This window comes from Perca fluviatilis, chromosome 7 (assembly GCF_010015445.1).
Source record: "Perca fluviatilis chromosome 7, GENO_Pfluv_1.0, whole genome shotgun sequence".
NCBI classification, from domain to species: domain Eukaryota; kingdom Metazoa; phylum Chordata; class Actinopteri; order Perciformes; family Percidae; genus Perca; species Perca fluviatilis.
Genome location: NC_053118.1, coordinates 3188928 through 3205783, shown reverse-complemented (window position 1 = coordinate 3205783; position 16856 = coordinate 3188928). Strand labels below are relative to the sequence as shown.

General features: G+C 40.0%; 1 protein-coding gene across 13 annotated transcripts in view; it reads left to right on the top strand.

Annotated features, from left to right (window-relative positions):
* The window catches only part of snap91a (synaptosome associated protein 91a), a 95124-nt gene that overhangs the window by 62318 nt on the left and 15950 nt on the right, over positions 1 to 16856 (top strand). For 12 of the 13 annotated variants that reach the window (XM_039805542.1, XM_039805534.1, XM_039805543.1 and 9 more), the window contains exons 8-15: positions 55 to 96; positions 11759 to 11820; positions 12156 to 12164; positions 12782 to 12794; positions 13078 to 13253; positions 13364 to 13455; positions 15112 to 15126; positions 15388 to 15600. In XM_039805542.1, coding sequence (XP_039661476.1) covers positions 55 to 96; positions 11759 to 11820; positions 12156 to 12164; positions 12782 to 12794; positions 13078 to 13253; positions 13364 to 13455; positions 15112 to 15126; positions 15388 to 15600 — 622 coding nt within the window. The remainder of the gene's footprint in view (positions 1 to 54; positions 97 to 11758; positions 11821 to 12155; positions 12165 to 12781; positions 12795 to 13077; positions 13254 to 13363; positions 13456 to 15111; positions 15127 to 15387; positions 15601 to 16856) is intronic. The other variant, XM_039805532.1, reaches the window with a different exon arrangement.

Here is a 16856-nt window from a genome sequence, read left to right as displayed (position 1 = left end):
GCTAAATCCCGCTTGGTAACGGTTGTATTGAAATGTCACTGTCTTCTTTTACAGCAAGTGGGAATAGACAAAAATGACATACCTGAACTCACCCAGGTAAGATTGACAATGGCGTTTCCTTACCTTTGTTTATTTTCAAAATATGACTGGAGCCTTTCAGTTTTTTAGGCTACATACTAACAGAGCATGTCAGTGTTGTTTCTAACTACTGCATGTCGTGTGAATGTCTAAAGCTACTCTCTGTTTTTTCTCCTGCTGTGTTCACCATTATTGCTCCTCTTTGATAATAATGAGACATTCACACTATGCTGTAAAAAGTAGACATATCGCTCTGTGCCCCGTGTGCACTTACGTTCTCCACGCAACCAATGGGCTGTGGTTGTAGTTGATTGATGGCCCCTATGCCCTCCTTCTCTTTTCACTTCCAGAGATGCAGATTGATCATTCAGGCTGAGAGTGTGAGTAGTGAGTGCAGAGCTAGCTTTGGGAAGCATACAGCTTAGGAAACATTTGAACACCCTCTGAGTGCACTGAATTGAAGCACACTGCACAGCGAGTGCACACCCAGCAGACAGACATCAGGCGCTCTGATGAAGTGGGATGATGTGACTGGAAGAGCTGATTGGATACGCTGTGATATGCTGAGCAATGCTGCTGACCAGGCGTCTGTTTTCCACTGCTAAAACTCTGAGCTAAACATGGTTTTAGTTCAAGAACTGTATAAAGGCACAGCATATTGCTATCCTCAAATTGTGCTAAAGAGTTTCCATAACAGCTGTAAAGATAATTTTTGCCCTTTTCAATTTCCAATTTTTGGGTCACTACATGCAATTTCTCCTGTTGGCTCCTGAAGTAGTCCCAGGCTTCTAAACTATTTGTGGTGTGTGTGTGTGTGTGTGTGTGTGTGTGTGTGTGTGTGTGTGTGTGTGTGTGTGTGTGTGTGTGTGTGTGTGTGTGTGTGTGTGTGTGTGTGTGTGTGTGTGTGTGTGTGTGTGTGTGTTCTGTTGTGGAAACTCTATAGCTAAGGTTATTCTTTCAGGCAGGGCAGTGTGGATGACTTGCATGAAAAGCATGCTGTATTGCTGTCTGATTCAACTCAGGCTTGATAGGTCACAGAGAGCTCATGGTATCAAACAGATCCACACCATGCCCAACTGAACATACTGTAACTGTATTGTAGAACATTTGAAATAGATATGGGGTGTTGGAAATCCAGAACATTTCAAATTCATTAACTCAGGGATCTTCGACAGGGTTTTTTTTTTTTTTAATTAAAAAAATTAGAAAAGTCCTAAAGAATGAATCCAACATATTACTAGCAAACTAGCCTATAGTTAGTCACTAAGGCCATCCACAGATAAGGATTCACAGTGCCACATGAATGTTTAACATTAAAACAAGATTTATAAAATCATTCCAACAACTATTTTAATAGCTTAGTATTCTATGCAAATAGGTATGTATATAAAGGTTTTAGGCCACCCCACTTGTTATTGGAGGCCCAGTTTATTATGAGATTGCATTTTATACAATATATGTAGTAGGTAGTCCCTGCTCCATCTCTCTTCCAGTTAAGGGGTCCTTGGTTTAAAAAACATTGAAGACCCCTGCATTAACTCATGTAAATGGTTTGGTCAAAGCTGTGTAGACGTGCTTGGCGAGATGCAGATTACCTTGAGTCAAAACTAAGCGCTTGGATTATGTAAGTAGACTAGGGACGATAACGCCCACAGATGGCATTTTGTTGCATTCAGTTGTAAGTTGAACGTACATGTTCAATTTACAACTGAATATAACAAAATACATGAATAACATAATTGCAATACAGGTGTTTCCTGAAAAGGCTTCTTAAATGTTAATCAACCTTATTCAAGACACAGAGGTCCATATAGACAACACAATACAGATATATAAATAGATATACAGTGGGTATGGAAAGTATTCAGACCCCTTTAAAATTTTCACTCTGTTTCATTGCAGCCATTTGCCAAAAATAAAAAAAAAGTTCATTTTATTTCTCATGTACACTCAGCACCCCATCTTGACAAAAAAAAAAACAGAAATGTAGAAATTTCATTATTATTATTATTATTATTATTATTATTATTTATTATTTTATTAAAAAAGAAAAAAATGAAATATTACATGGTCATAAGTATTCTGACCCTTTTCTCAGTATTGAGTAGAAGCACCCTTTTGAGCTAGTACAGCCATGAGTCTTCTTGGGAATGATGCAACAAGTTTTTCACACCTGGATTTGGGGATCCTCTGCCATTCTTCCTTGCAGATCCTCTCCAGTTCAGTCAGGTTGGATGGTGAACGTTGGTGGACAGCCAGTTTCAGGTCTCTCCAGAGATGCTCAATTGGGTTTAGGTCAGGGCTCTGGCTGGGCCAGTCAAGAATGGTCAGAGTTGTTCCGAAGCCACTCCTTTGTTATTTTAGCTGTGTGCTTAGGGTCATTGTCTTGTTGGAAGGTGAACCTTCGGCCCAGTCTGAGGTCCTGAGCACTCTGGATGAGGTTTTCTTCCAGGATATCTCTGTACTTGGCCGCATTCATCCTTCCTTCAATTGCAACCAGTTGTCCTGTCCCTGCAGCTGAAAAACACCCCATAGCATGATGCTGCCACCACCAGGTTTCACTGTTGGGATTGTATTGGGCAGGTGATGAGTAGTGCCTGGCTTTCTCCACACATACCACTTAGAATTAACACCAAAAAGTTCAATCTTGGTCTCGTCAGACCAGAGAATCTTATTTCTCATAGTCTGGCAGTCCTTCGTGCGTTTTTTGACAAACTCTATGCGGGCTTTCATAGGTCTTGCACCATAAAGCCCCGACTGGTGGAGGGCTGCAGTGATAGTTGACTTTGTGGAACTTTCTCCCATCTCCCTACTGCATCGCTGGAGCTCAGCCACAGTGATCTTTGGGTTCTTCTTTACCTCTCTCACCAAGGCTCTTCTCCCACGATTGCTCAGTTTGGCTGGACGGCCAGGTCTAGGAAGAGTTCTGGTCGTCCCAAACTTCTTCCATTTAAGGATTATGAGCTCCTTGGGCAGTTCCTTCGACCTCATGATTCTCATTTGCTCTGACATGCACTGTGAGCTGTAAGGTCTTATATAGACAGGTGTGTGCCTTTCCTAATCAAGTCCAATCAGTTTAATTAAACACAGTAGGACTCCAATGAAGGAGTAGAACCATCTCAAGGAGGATCAGAAGAAATGGACAGCATGTGAGTTAAATATGAGTGTCACAGCAAAGGGTCTGAATACTTCTGACCATGTGATATTTCAGTTTTTCTTTTTTAATAAATTAGCAAAAAATTCTACATTTCTGTTTTTTTCTGTCAAGATGGGGTGCTGAGTGTACATTAAGGAGAAATAAAATGAACTTTTTTGATTTTAGCAAATGGCTGCAATGAAACAAAGAGTGAAAAATTTAAAGGGGTCTGAATACTTTCCGTACCCACTGTGTGTGTATATATATATATATATATATATATATATATATATATATATATATATATATATATATATAAATAAAACAATAACTAATGTCTTGCAGCTACATAACATTCTGATGTACTACCTGTGGCAAGAGGTTTTGAAATTTCTGCCTCACTAGTTTCTTTCTGTTGGAAGTTTCTTCCTTTAAATATCAGTTAAAAATACTCTTGATGTCTTTTTTTGATGACATTATTCTACACAGTCCTGTAGCAGTTTCCAAACTGTTTATATGCAACTGTTTTCATTAAAATCTCTAACGCTAGAAAAGCATGTGAATCCTATTGGCATTCTGGTTGGTGTTTGGGGTTAACAGCAGTGTGAAGAATTGTAGAACATTCTGCAAAAATGTCTCTGTGCTAACCTGATAAATGCTCGGTCAGTGACACTTTTTGAATGATGCCATCATTTTTCTTGCTAGCCAATGTGCGCCAGTGTTTCAAGTAATACTCTATAATAATATCATTAATCTTCACAGCCCAACCAACATATCTTAATGGCCTGTCTTTAAAAATAAGATACCGTATGGGTGATGAAGTTCAATTAATGTGCAAACTATAGCCATCTCCAGATCCCTCAAACTATTGTGTATTAATGTCAGTCTCCCCTTCCAGGAGGAATTACATCAGCACAAAAAAGACAGAATAGGGTGCCCGGATAGCTCAGTTGGTAGAGCGAGCGCCCATATATAGAGGTTTACTCCTCGATGCAGTGGGCCTGGGGCTGTGACCTGCGGCCCTTTGCTGCATGTCATTCCCCCCTCTACCTCATTTCTTCTGCTGTCCTGTCAAAAATAAAGGACAAAAATGCCCCCAAAAAAAAAAAAAAAAAAAGACAGGATAATATTACCATCTGACTGACTGTGGAGTGGAGAAGTGTTGTTATGTCATCACTCATATCCACTTGCATGCTTTTTTTTAGAGCTGTAAGTAGATGGCAGAGTCTGTCATATCAAATCATATTCCAAACATATTACACATATACAAGGCCTGTTGCTGTCACATCCACAGGAAATTGTTCAGCAACTTTAATATTGGAATCTACAGACGAGAACGTCACCTGTTCATGTCTCAGAGTTTCACTAATAGAACTGCTATTCCGGTATCTGTCCTTTGTCTGCAGAACAGCCTTCTTTGCCCTTGGTAAGGACAGACCCTTTAAAATCTGGATGATAATAATAATAAACCCAGCTCTCTCAATGCCAAGACAAAAAATGATCAGCCTCTCTGCCTTGTTAGTCTCACTAAATTTTAATGATAATAGATGAGACAGCTTTAAATGGATGGATCCAGAAAATGAAGCAGGGAATTAAGGAAAGTGGATTAGTGACTTATTTTATTTTGGCTGAATTAGCTTGGATCGCTAAAACTATTCTTTTAAATGCATGTCAGGAGGTGATAATGTCCCATTTAGCCTGGTCGAGCTTGCTGCTTTGCATCGTGGCGGGCTGGAACAGTATTCTCTCTATTTTCGTTTTATGGTTATTTGTTTTTTTGTACCCTGCTTGATCCTCCCAACTTGAATTTTGGAAACTCGATGCTACGGACACATTTGGTTGGTATTCCAAAAATATTGATACCTAGTAGCCCTGTTCTGGGAGTGTGAAGGTTTATTTATGTTGCCATTCATCACAGAAACATATCACAATATCAGGATATTAGGCACCCACTGGTCATGCCACCTACAGTATAAAGCCAGACAAAATAATACACCTACCTCTGTTATCTTTGAGGATGCCATGTACATCTTCCAGTAATATTTTGAAGGAGATGTACCATTGTGACATCCACCTTGTGGTGTAATTTTCATCTTACGATCTCATTGAGATCACTCAGGTCTTATTCAGGTCAGTGTCCACAAGTACAGCAATAGATTATAACCAGGGCCACACGGAATTAAAATGTTAATTTTTAAATTTAACAAATTAAAATAATAACAAATTAAAATAATAATATTCATTCTGAATCACCACTGAAAACTGTAAAAAATAATCCGCAGATTCCTTTGGGTCTAGTCATAGGTCAGTGTATCTTTTCGTCATTCGATTTTCATTTCATAAACAGGTATTAAAAAACAAAATTGGATTTTCGTTTTGAAATACAAAATTAGAAAATTGAAATACAAGACGTTTTTTCCTTTTCAAGGGGATGAGAGAAATTTTAAATATGCTTTGATTTTCATTTTCTATTTCATATAACAAAAAATAAAATCACTAGAAGACCTGCCTGGTTTTTTTATATTCTGAGACCGGATGTTGACATTTCCAAGGCAACAGCGCCAGTGTACCAGTGTTTCAGCACAGGCTAAAATGACTTTGGATTGATTTAGACATGGCAAAAAAAGGCCTGTCATGTGCAGAAATCTCTGTGCCCATATCACAGGGAAGTGGGGGTGCAAGAGGATTTTCTGCAAGAAATGTGAGGAGATTTTGCACTGAAAATGGCTCAAACACAATGTGACCATAGACTGTATGGACACATCTGACACCACACTGAAGTTAACTTCCGCTTTGCAGCGTCTGACCCATTGACCGTGCGTTCATGGACATCGGAAAAATGTTTTTCCGAGTGAAAACGTCACCATTCACGTAACGTCCTGTGGGAATCAGAGGTGGGAAACTCGGGCTGGATTTTGATAACCGAGTTCCCCAGTTGGTGACACGTTTTTGACAACTGACGTTTAATGGAGGCGACTTTGGTTCACTGAACATATTTTAATGACAGTAAACTGCATCCCGACCATGTGAACGCTGCCAGTCGGAAAAACAACGTAACCAGGGGGGCGGTGCCTGTTATTCCGAGGTGGCATGAACGCAGCATGATTCTGCAGTTGAGGAAAACTTGTAGCCCAACTTCCTGAGCGACTGATCCTCCATTTTTCTGCACCGCTTTACATAAATATAAATAAATATGGCTATGAAATACATCTTGAAATGAATAAATGAGGCAATACATACAAAGATATAAATTAGTCAATATAGTTCAATATAGCCTAAATACATATGTTTTACTTGTATTTATTTCACTGATCTTTATTTTATATGTAACGTTACACATTTATTTCCCTATTTGCACGTTATATTTAAATTAAGTTTGGTTAACTTACAGATTCAGACTAAATGCAACTAGCTAGCCTCCCTGGCATAGTGCATCAAACCATATCACTTTCTGCCAAAAGAAATAAAACCTTAATACACCCATGAATAAAACACAGACTCGGCAGATTCGTCTGATACCCAGCTAATGTAGTGCGGGTCGCACGCGGACCAGAATCAGCCAGCACCGGGGACCCGGGTCACAACCTGGTCACAACGGGCTTATGGCTAGCTGCTACCTAGCTGCTACTTGAAGAAAACGCCAGCAGCTAATATTAGACCCAGCACCGGAGACTTATGAGACTAGAGCAGTTGAAAGAGTTTCTGTTGCAATTTGTGTGGGGTCATGTTGCATAATGTCGGTACTAAGAGTCGGAGGGAGGCAGGGAGAGGGAAATAAATAAATGTGACATTTTGAAATAAAAGTCCGCTCAAGCATCATCAAAGCAGGGTTCCAAAGCATAGACTGTAAATATTAATATTAACAGTCTATGTTCCAAAGTCATTTTAGCCTGTGCTGAAAGCGACACTGGCGCTGTTGCCTTGGAAATGACAACATCCGGTCTCTGAATATGAAAAAGGTCTGTGTACTTTTTCGTTCATTCGATTTTCATTTCATAAACCAGTGTTAAACGAATACCGAATAGACGAATATGGCTATGAAATGGATCATAAAATACATAAATGAGGCAATACATATGAACATTTGGCATGAGTCATTATAGTTCAATAGCCTAAGTACATATGTTTTACATTTATTTCAGGGGACTTTTATTTATTCCGTCTATTTATATGCACATTATATTCAAAGGAAGTTTTGTTATCTCACAGACTTCGACTAAGAGCAACTAGCTAGCCTGCCTGGCATCAGTGCATCATAGCATATCAATATCTGCAAAGAAAATAAAATATGAATAAATCACAAGCGCGGCAGATTGCCAGCTGAGCTAGAGCGGGTAACGCCAGCTCTGCAGACAGACCAGAGTCAGTCAGCACCGGGGAGCTAACCGTGGGTACCCAGGTCACAGGGCTGGTGGCTAGCTGCTAGCTAGCTGCAGCAGCTAATATTAGAATATTAGACCCATCCCCATGATCTGATCCCGAACCCCCGGTGACTCTCTGCCAGATCAGCAAGTTTAACGGCAGCAACAGAAATTTTTCTGGGATAGGTAACGGTGGCGAAATGGTAACGTTAAAGCCGTGAACCAAAATTCTGTTTCCTCAGCTGGTTCGACTCTCTTGGGGCGAAGTTGTCTCCGGCGGGTAGAGACAGAGAGGCAGGGAGAGAGGGTAATAAATAAATGTGACATTATGAAACTAGAAAATGCATTTCCTGCAGAAAATGCGTGGGAATGCTGGATAGCTGAATTGCTAAAGATAAACTGGTTGAATAGCTTAAATCCGTAAGAAGAAGTTGACGTAGTGAGAATAGTTGAAAAAGTGGAAATTGTTTTAATAAGTATGAATTTCATTAAAAAGTTAAAATGTTATGCTAAACTGAACTGTTGGCTTTAAAGGTTGAATAATGACAAAATATGTAGAACATTGTGAGGTCTGAGTAGATTTTCTAACTGATAATGACTCACATATGCAGAAATATGAAACAAATTGTATGAAAAATCTTAAAGCTCAAATGCATTGCACTGAACTGCTGAAACATCTGGCAAATTTTCAGAGTTGGAAGCTAAACTGCATTACCTACATAAGTGAAGAGCTTGTTAGAAAAGCTGGAAGCTGAACTGTAATACTGTTAAAGATGAAAGTTGAAATGAATTGCCTGAAAAGGCTGAAAGAAGAAACACTTTGTATTATTATCAGATATATACACTGCATAGAACGAAAAAGCATCAATCTAGCTGAGATGAGATGTGAAATATATTAGGTGAAAAGAATGGGGCTGAACAAGAAGAAAGAGAGGAAAGAGACAAGGAGAGAAATAGAGAAGAAAGAAGAGCATGAGAGAAGAGAGGAGATGAGAGAAGAGAGAAGAAGAGGAGAGAAAGAGAATAAAGATAGAAGGAGAGAGAGAGGAAAGAGAGGAGAGGATAAAGAGAGGAAAGATAGAAACATTGAGAACGAGAGCAACTTTGACTAAAATTGACTAAAAAGGCTGAAAGTTTAAAGACTTTGTATTATTATCAGCCATATCCATTGCGTAGTACAAACAAGCATGACCCTACACTGTCAGAAATAAAGGTACGGTTGAGTTCCATTTATGTTCTCTGAGGTACAACTGCTGCTGATGTACTCCCAAAGGGTCATAGTTGATCCACAAGGTGCACATTTTTACTTTTTCTAGGTTGAAAGGGTACAAACGTGAGAAAGGGTCCATGTCTGTACCGTTTTTAAAACATATAGGGGTACAATAAGAAAGATGTCAGTGTGTGACCCATGTTGTGACCAAAATTAAGTTGGGGGATGGGATGGCTAGTGCCTCAGGGCTGTCAAGGAAATTATGAAGTTCTGAAATTCATAGTGATAGAGCATTAAGGTCCATTATTGTCCCCAGGGGTACACTTTTGCTACCAAAGGGTACAAACTATAAGAGAACAAGTATGTACCCTTGTAAAAGGGGTACAATTGGTGTACCATCGAGGGTACTGCCCCAGTGACGAGCTGTTGGACCCCTTAAAGTACAAATTTTGCACATTATTTCTGACAGTGTAAAGAGCTGAGAGGTGGATATATTGCCTGAAAAGAAACGGGCTATATACATGGATGAAATCACAAATCACAAATGACCCTGGAGGGAGAAATAGAAGGAGGGAGGGAGAGAGGGAGTGAGAGAGAGGAAGGGGGAGAGAGAGAGAGAGAGAGGGAGGGAGGGATGGAGGGAGAGACAGAGAAAGGGGGAGGGAGAGAGAGAAGGAGGGAGGAAGACAGAAGGAAGGAAGGAGGGGAACAGAGGAGGAAGGAAGACAGAGAAAAGAGAAAGAAGGAGGGAGGGAGGCATAGAGAAAGAGAGGGAGGGAGACATGAAGCAAGCTCTCAAATGAAGGCTCAGACAGCCAAAACGATAACTGCTATCAGTCAAATTACGTCATCCTGAGCACCACAAGGCCTTTGTGAACGTATCGGTATAAAATTTATATGGATAAACATAAAAATGTGGGCATATCAGTGATTTTAAAAAGTGGTTCATTCTGCTCTTTGCTGGAAAATATGGAGGACTTTTATCATTGCAGCAGATGGAGGAATATTTGTTACTCTCATCCTTTGGAAGCTTGCTGAGCCCAAAGTATAAGACGTATCGCTTAACTGAGAATAGAAATACCTACGTTTTGATGTATAAATTGTGTATGACAAGTAGATATTGTGGGCGTGAGAGCAATTTATAGAGAAGGGACTAAGATAATTTTTTTTAAGCTTCACCCTCTGAGCGATGACATCATTACTCTAACCAGCCACATACACACTCTGTTTAATCGAAAAAATTTCCTGAAATGATCACTAAACTTAAACAGCTTTTTAACAAAAACTGTAAAAGATATCAACCTGAAAAGCCACAGCTTGATAGCTGAATATTTTGTGGACATTTTAAAGTTTGTTTGGCGTCTGTAGGTGAAAGTATGAAGGAGCTGAAACTTTTGGGAGCGGAAGAAGATTTTAAGGAGTTGAAGCCTGCTCTCATTGACTTCAATGTTAAAAAAAAGTGTTAAAAAGCTTAAAATTTTAAAAAGTAGAAATAGTAGAAAAAAAGTTGAAGAAGTCCCATCATTAGGTGAAAGAGCTGAACATTTGAAAAGTTGAACGGTTTAATAGGTGAAAGTATGCAGAAGTTACAGAGAGCCAAAAAACGTACGGAAGAGGGAATAAAATTAAAAAGAATAATAAAGAAAATGGCCGACACGAACAACAATAGTTGGAATGCTGTAGAACAGCATTCCCACTAATAAAACTCCCACCAAGCATTATCAAGAGTATAGGTTTCCAAAGTAATTTTAGCCTGGGCTGAAACAGGCTGAAAGCAACACTGGTAGGCTACGCTGGCGCATGGCTCTGCTGGCGCTGTTGCCTTGGAAATGACAACATCCGGTCTCTGAATATGAAAAAAACAAGCCTTTTTTCATTTCCATTTCCGAGTGATTTAATTTTTTTGTTGTATGAAATAGAAAATGAATATCAAAGCAGATTTTTAAATATTTCTCATCTCCTTTTGACCATGAAAAGGAAAAAAAATGCCTTGTATTTCAATTTTCTAATTTTGTATTTTAAAACAAAAATCAAACAACCATTTGTTTTTTGTTTTTTAATACCTGTTTATGAAATGAAAATCGAATGACCAAAAGATACACTGACCGTCATAACCTGTCTCAGGCAAAGTAGTAGTTCAACTTTATGTTTCCATAGATGACGGGAGACGTAACAGCTCTATGATAAGACAGTGCTGCCTCAAGCACTCCCATCCCGCCAAGGTCAGGGGAGGAAGTTAATACATACACACCTAACATTCAGACACACAGAAACTGCAGTAGTAACACACTCACAGAAACACTGGATGGATGAGATATTCTTTGAACCAGATGGTCACAGATGAATGTGCTGCATGTGATCTGGGGTAACTACAACGCAGCCTAAGTAAGAATGGTTCTTGTAAATGATGACCAATAGCATTTTCACACATGCATAGATGATTTTAGAAAAACCTTATTTGGTAATCTCTAAATCTTGTATGTCCAGCATGAGTTTAAATACACCCTCAGGAAGACAAGAACTTCAGAGTTTGGGGTGACATTACGTTGTGGTTAAACTGTACTGCTTATTTCTAATTCTCCTCAATGGACATTTCATTAAATGCCTCTGCATAAGTCATCAAAATTTTCTGAACTTTCTTCATGTATCCAGAGTCGAACTGCTCCTGAGTTTTTCCATAACAAACCTGAGCACACAAGATTCCTGTTTGGTAAAAGGCGCAGCATAGGTTACATGTGGTTAATATGCAAACTCTTAAAACTTGTATTCGAGGAGCCATCATCACTCAACTCCAATGTGATGGAAAGGAATAGCCCAGTTATTCAGTGTTTCTCGCTGACCGTGTGGTCCACTGTGTTCTACTGTGGAGTATCATCAGTATTGTCAGCCCTCTCTGACCATACCCGACTTTTATAATGTGTTAACAACAAGCATACGTTCCTGTTGTATCACCTTCTCTTTATTATTCAACAGGCCCCAGAAAGTCTTCTGGAGTCCCTGGAAACCCACCTGAACACGCTGGAGGGGAAGAAGCCGTAAGTAGTTCAATATATATCTGCAAGCTGTTCTCTTTTTTTAATTTTACCAGCAGTAACACAGAGTTGAAGCTTCAATAATCCTGTAATTGTTATACAGCTGAATGCTTCTTACCATGCTGATAGCCATGTCTGTAGTGATTTGGCCTCAGGATAGCTTGGTAGTCCAACATGCACCTGGGTTTGTTTGGTGCTGGGACAGTGATTTAGCTCTTTCTGTGTGGCCTGTGTTTGATCTTTGATAAGTGTTACATCAGTGACTACTCTGCATTATTTCCCTACTATTTCTTATTACTTCTCTAACTTTTCATTTCCTCTGTCTAAACTCAACTCAGAGAGGATAAGTAAGTAAAGGACTTTATTAAATATTATTTTACCATCATATGTATCGATAGATAAACTTTTTTTGTTCTGTTTGGGTTACCGTTTTCAGTGATTCTATAGAAATGACATCTGAGCTAGCAACTGAACATTTGTATTGTTGTGTACTATAATTTTGCTCAAGATGCAGTTCTATAGAAAACACACTTCTTAATTTTACATTATGCTCACATTTGTGAACATAATTTGCGTCATTGTTGTCATCGACACACAGTACAATGATACCATTACTATACATATTATTCATCTTTGTTATCCTCTTACTGTACAATCGGCCCTGGCTTTTACAAAGCTTTAGAAGCATGCCATTCAGAAACATTCAGCTCTTCCTCTCTCTGTCTGTAATGTTGAAAAGCAAAGCTTTGTTGAAGACGAGCACGGGCTACTACTCAGCTGTGCGGCGTGGGTCCATTAATTGCAGATGTGTACTAAATGCAATTTCTTTGAAATGCTGCCTACCTGAAAACACCAACGTGATACTTAAGCTGTCACTTTGCGTCCAATCTCAGTATCAGCCATTATGCTTTAGCATGTACATCATTAAACTCTTAAACTCAATGTGCTATCATTGTTTTTGCAGGTCGCCAACTAAGGTAAGCTATGTTTCATAATAATCATAATGTAGTGGTAATGATAGTCTTTACTTATATATAGCACTTTATTGTCAAAGCACCGTTATTGAGATCTTCACAAAGCAGCGTGTAAAGTAAAAGTAAAAACTGCAGATGCTTAATTAGACTTTTAACATTGCCCTTACCAGTTAATACAGACAGGTAGTGATTTATTATGCTTTCATGTGTTAAAAAGCTGTTGAATCACATCAGCTTACATAACCGCGTTGGGCACCATGTTAACGGGGGTCTTCCTCTGCGGCAGGATGTGACAGCCAACAACAGCTCGCCTGCTGCTGCTGCTGTTGTTGTTGCACCGGCCAGGCACGCGCCTGCCGTTCCTGCCGGTGGGCCCCCTGCTCGCCCCGGGCCACCTGCCAAACCTCCTCCACCCTCTATCACCCCCACCGCACCAGCCCCCACCGCCACCACTACCAGCAAGTAAGAATCACTCAGCAATGCTACACAGTGTTTGCAGTGAGCGGCATCAATATTCCATTAGAAATGGATTGAACTCTGTCAACACTCTGTCTTTCTTTCTTTGTGGATAGTGCTCTTGATGATGGGTTCTTGTTGGATCTAGACCCCATGTCCTCCTCTTCAAGGGGCGCTACAGCCACTTCCTCCATGACTGGATGGGGAGGTGAGAACTTTCTGCTCTGTCAGTAAGCATCGCCAGACCTTCCTGCGGAGGAAGGTCAGGCTAGTCCACACAGCATTTTTGGATGGGAGAAAAACATGCTATGGTTTATTGGCATTACTTTAAACCAATCACAATCGTCTTGGGCGGTGCTAAGTGCCGGACGGAGCCATGGTGCCGCTGCTAAATAGCCTTGGGAAGGAACTTTTTTCGGTGGAACGTGTACGTTCAAAGTTTTTAGGTTTTAGTCGTGTGAGAGAAAACTCAGATTGGACAGATAGTCTAGCTAGCTGTCTGGATTTACCCTGCAGAGATCTGAGGAGCAGTTAACCATAGTCCTCACAAATCCACCAGAGGTTAAAACGCCAACACAAAGAAAACAGAAGGTAATGGACATCCGGCCAAAAAGAGTGTCATCTGGCGGACTTTCCTGTGGCAACGGAGAAATTCCACAATAGATTCATGATTTCAGAAACAGGCAGACAAAAGTAGCTTATTTCTAGCTGGTGAGTTTGCCTCTGAAATGACAACTGTAGCTAGCAGATTTTATTCGCTATAGCTAGCTAGCTAATTACGCTAACGTTAACTCCATAAATTGGTTGAAAACACTGTATCCAGATGACTTTGTGATGTTTCTTTACCATACTTGTTTGTATTTTTCAAACACTTTTAACTTTAAAAGAGAAAATGCTTCTAGCATCTAGCTAGGACCAGCTTCCACACAGTACGTGGGGGAATACTACACAGTGGATGTGCTTTGTTGTGAACAGGGATTATTTTGGCTAACGTAACCTACACCCTACATAATAATGTATTAAGGTAACGATTATGCTGCTTGGTTACTACTGTAGCTACTAAGCTAGTTAGCTGGACATGCTAACAATTGCAGATTATATCAGAGCTGATAAACAAATTGATGCTGGATAATAGATATTGATTGGTCAAAACTTTTATGTATTTACAGAACAAAATCGAGCATAGCCTATTTAATAAGACTTAAATTTCATCAAATGCAAATGGACGTTGATGATGCTGATGTTTTGGATATTTCATCCCATTAACTAAACACTTTTTTTCCTTTACATGACCATTTTTCAAAGCATACAGCAAGTTGAGGTCCCTGTTAAGTGATTTTACTATCAGTATTTTTTTATGGAAACTAATTGCTGCTTAGAAATGCCAAGATGAAGGAAATCAATTTAAAAACCTATGGTATGCTTTGGGAAATGGTTGGCAGTAATGTATATACCATTTTTATTAAATGAGCTGAAACAAACTAAGTGTGGTCTTTTAGAATGACTCTGTAGGCTAGAATAAAGAAATGGTACCCTCCTTGATGCTTTTTATTGGACAATGTGGTTTAAATTACAGAGCATTTCCATTATGAAGCTAATGCACTTTGGCCGTCCCTCTGTTTATCCCCACATCTACACTGATACCCTGAAGATGGCCACAGTCCAACTATGCTCTAAATTATATTACGGAGCTTTTAGCTCTGTTGGGCTTACCATCGGTCCATGTCTGCTTTTTCCTGGCTTGTTCTTTATAAAGTTGGCAGCTTGCAAATAAAATATTTAAGAATTTTATCAGGGCATCTCCATAACTAAAAATAATGAATTATCTCTCACCTGTTTGTCTCTCTGTCTGTCTGCTGTGCAGATCTCTTGGCTGAGGGTGAGTACTCTGTTGACAGCACTTTTCTACAGACTGAATATGAGAAATGAAGGCAGTTGATTTTTCACTACTTGGCTTTTTATCTGAAGTTCTCATTGTCTTTGTGTCAAGCTATTTTCACCTTTAGCATCTACTAAGCTTGTAATTTTTCAGTCTCTCTGACACTGCCGTCTTCCTTTCATCTCCTTTTCTCTCCTATTTCTCTCTATTTGGGGTTGTGATTGGGTCGTGGCGTTTGGATTATGTGGTTTATCCACATAGCAACTCCGACTGTCACGGATGAAGCCTCTGAAGCTCTCCTAGCAGAGGGAGAGTCTGCTGATGCTGATGATGCAGCGGCTGCTACTCCTGCAACTCCCGTGCCCAAAGCCGCTGTTGCTGCCGCTACCACTGCCGCTGCTGCAGCCGCACCGGCACCTGCCTCTTTGCCCATCTCGGCTCCCGCCTCATCCGCAGACATAGACCTTTTCGGAGGTCAGTCTGGTCCAAGGACAGAATGTAGCCTGATTATCTACAATGTGCCCCTTCATTGTTTAGTAATTTACTGATAGGTTTCCTGTGTATAAAGTTGGTACATAGAGGATTGGAAATAGGTTTTTACTCCCTTAACTTTTTTATATGTATTGCTACATCATAACACCACAAAAGGTCTACAGGCTTTTGTCCCGGTAGATTAAACGGGTATGTGATGTAAGCATTGTTTATTATATTTACTTGCTAGAAACAAGTATCTAAATGTACATTATGACATTTCAGTAAACAGATGGCCCCATAGCCCCAGTTTGTGCCTCTCAAGTATTAACATTACATTTGATTTTCAAAGTAATAATTACAATCTTTGAATGACTCAGCTGTGTTTAGCAACACATACTGCTGTTTGAAGGGATTTCCAGAAACCTTAAAGACTCTTCTTACTGTACATCTGAATGATTTTTGCCTGCTGCACGATAACAAAGTTGCAACTGTATTTCCATAGCCGTACAGTACATGACATATATCCTTGCTCCTTTTGCAAAACAAAAGCAAAATATAACACTTTTTTTTGTATTAAAATATTAAAGGTGTAATATGTAATACTGACAGCTAGTGTTTAAAAAAGTTACTGCAGTACAAATTCAAAATACTGGAGAGAGTTGTCTCCCCCGCCCCCTCCTCCCCAGACGTGAAGTTCACGGAGGTTGCCAGGCTGAGACCGCAGCATCCAACGATGTTGCTAGACACTTGTCTCACATAGCCAGACATTACTGCACAGCACAGCAGAGTAGCTAACGTTAGATGCTGGCTATATTGACAGTCATAAAAGCCTGTGCACACGCAGAGCTCTGTACCCAACTGACAGACACACACAGGAACCGCCAAAAACCTCACAACCTCGCCTTCCTTTCCACACGCCAGATAGGCACACTTCCTCGGCTTAGAATTACAATAGGAACCGCTAAAAATACCACTACCTTGCCGACTGAACACACTTCATTGGCTTAGAATTACGGCAACAATCGCTAAACACACTGCAAACTCACAGTCCTCTCTTTCTGATTTACAGCCCCCCTCTCGTGGCTTGAAATAAATCAACGTCGTCGGCTCCAGCTGCTGAACTACACGTTGTAAACAGCCATGGGCCGCTTGCCTGGTCCTCCCGGTAATGTTAGCAGTTAACAGGGTTGGCATGGCGGCGTCGGGATCACTTCACTGGCTGTGTCTCAATTGTTTTTGCGAGTAACCAGCTTAGG